Genomic DNA, 1,731 nt, shown 5'->3' on the forward strand with positions numbered 1-1,731 from the left:
CACCCCCCACCACTCTCTTTCTCTAGCAGAGACCGTACGATGAAGACCCCCAGGCAGTGACACATGCCCTGGTGAAACACTCCACACCTAGGAGAGAAATGGCCTCTCCTCCCTCCCCACTGTCCGAGGAGTTCCTGGACACAAAGGATACACAGGCGGAAGAGGACAGGCAGATGGACACTGAGGTGAGTCCTTTCCTCTCCAGGCCCCAGGCCTCCCCACCCCACCACGCTCCTTCCCTCTCACTCTCCCCACTGCAGGCTGCTGCATCTGAAGACCCCCAGGATGTGACCTATGCCCAGCTGCAGAGCTTGACCCTCAGACGGGAGGCAACTGAGCCTCCTCCATCCCAGGAAAGGGAACCTCCAGCTGAGTCCAGCGTCTATGCCACCCTGGCCATCCACTAGCCCAGAGGGGACCCAGACCCCACATTCCAGGGAGTCTGGAACGCATGGGAGTTGCCCCCAGTGGACACCATTGAACCCCAGCCAGCCTGGACCCACACCAGGAGATGCTGGGAACTTTTAGGGGTCAGTCAGTTCTGCAGTATAACTAACATCTACACATTTTTGAAATAAAACAACAGACTTGTCAATAATCATTGAAGTCACTGAGAAAACTAAAAGTCAGAAAGTGCATTGAACTGAATCACAATGTAAATATTACACATCAGACGATGAAATTGGAAAACTACAAGCCACGAATGAATGAATTAGAAAAGAAAAAAAAAGGAGGAAGTGAATGATCTTGGCTTTCCTATTAGACATTTAGGGCCGGGCGCGGTGAGTCACGCCTGTCATTCCAGCACTTTGGGAGGCCGAGGCGGGCAGATAATGAGGTCAGAAGATCGAGACCATCTTGACCAACACGGTGAAACCCTGTCTGTCCTAAAAATACAAAAATTAGCTGGGTGTGGTGGTGGGCGCGCCTGTAATCCCAGCTATTCGGGAGGCTGAGGCAGGAGAATCGCTTGAACCAGGGTGTCAGAGGTTGCAGTGAGCCCAGATCGCACCACTGCTCTCCTGCCTGGCGACAGAGGGAGACTCCGTCTCAAAAAAAAAAAAAGAAAAAAGAAAAGAAATCTAGAAGTAGAATAACAAATTATTCCCAATGAAGGCGTAAGAAAGGGAATAATAATAATAATAATAATAAGAGGAGTTGTTCATGAGGAAAAACCAAAGCTTGAAAATTCAACAAAGGCAGTGAAGCTCATTCTTGAAAACATTAATTGCACTCACGAATCCTAACTACAATGAGCAAGAGAAAGAAAGAGCAGGCACGCATTTCCACACAGGAGTGAGCGAGCAGACAGCCCTAGAGATCCTACATATGTTTTCAAAAACTAACAACAGAACAGGCGGCAAACCTATGCCAATATACTAGAAAATGCAGATTAAATAGATGAGGTATTCCAAACTGGAGTTTACGTAATGAACGTAAGAGTCAACAGAGAATCTGACCCATTTTAGATGTGTGTGTTTGTGTGTGTGTGTGTGTGTATATGTGTGTGTATGTGTGTATGTGTGTGTGTATGTGTGTGTGTATGTGTGTGTATGTGTGTGTGTATGTGTGTGTGTGTATGTGTGTGTATGTGTGTGTGTATGTGTGTGTGTGTGTGTGTGTGTGTGTGTATGTGTGTGTGTGTGTGTGTGTGTGTGTATGTGTGTGTATGTGTGTGTGTGTATGTGTGTGTGTGTGTGTGTGTGTGTATGTGTGTGTATGTGTGTGTGT

General features: G+C 47.3%; 1 protein-coding gene across 1 annotated transcript; it reads left to right on the forward strand.

Moving 5' to 3' along the window:
• LOC108518723 (leukocyte immunoglobulin-like receptor subfamily B member 4) lies at positions 1-598 on the forward strand. Its single transcript, XM_017857346.1, has 2 exons — positions 1-185; positions 261-598. The coding sequence occupies exons 1-2, from the start codon at positions 99-101 to the stop codon at positions 405-407; spliced, it is 234 nt and encodes a 77-aa protein (XP_017712835.1). The 5' UTR covers positions 1-98; the 3' UTR covers positions 408-598.
• The last annotated feature ends 1,133 nt before the right edge of the window (positions 599-1,731 follow it).

Source organism: Rhinopithecus bieti, unplaced genomic scaffold, assembly GCF_001698545.2.
Source record: "Rhinopithecus bieti isolate Rb0 unplaced genomic scaffold, ASM169854v2 scaffold_47117, whole genome shotgun sequence".
Lineage (NCBI taxonomy): Eukaryota > Metazoa > Chordata > Mammalia > Primates > Cercopithecidae > Rhinopithecus > Rhinopithecus bieti.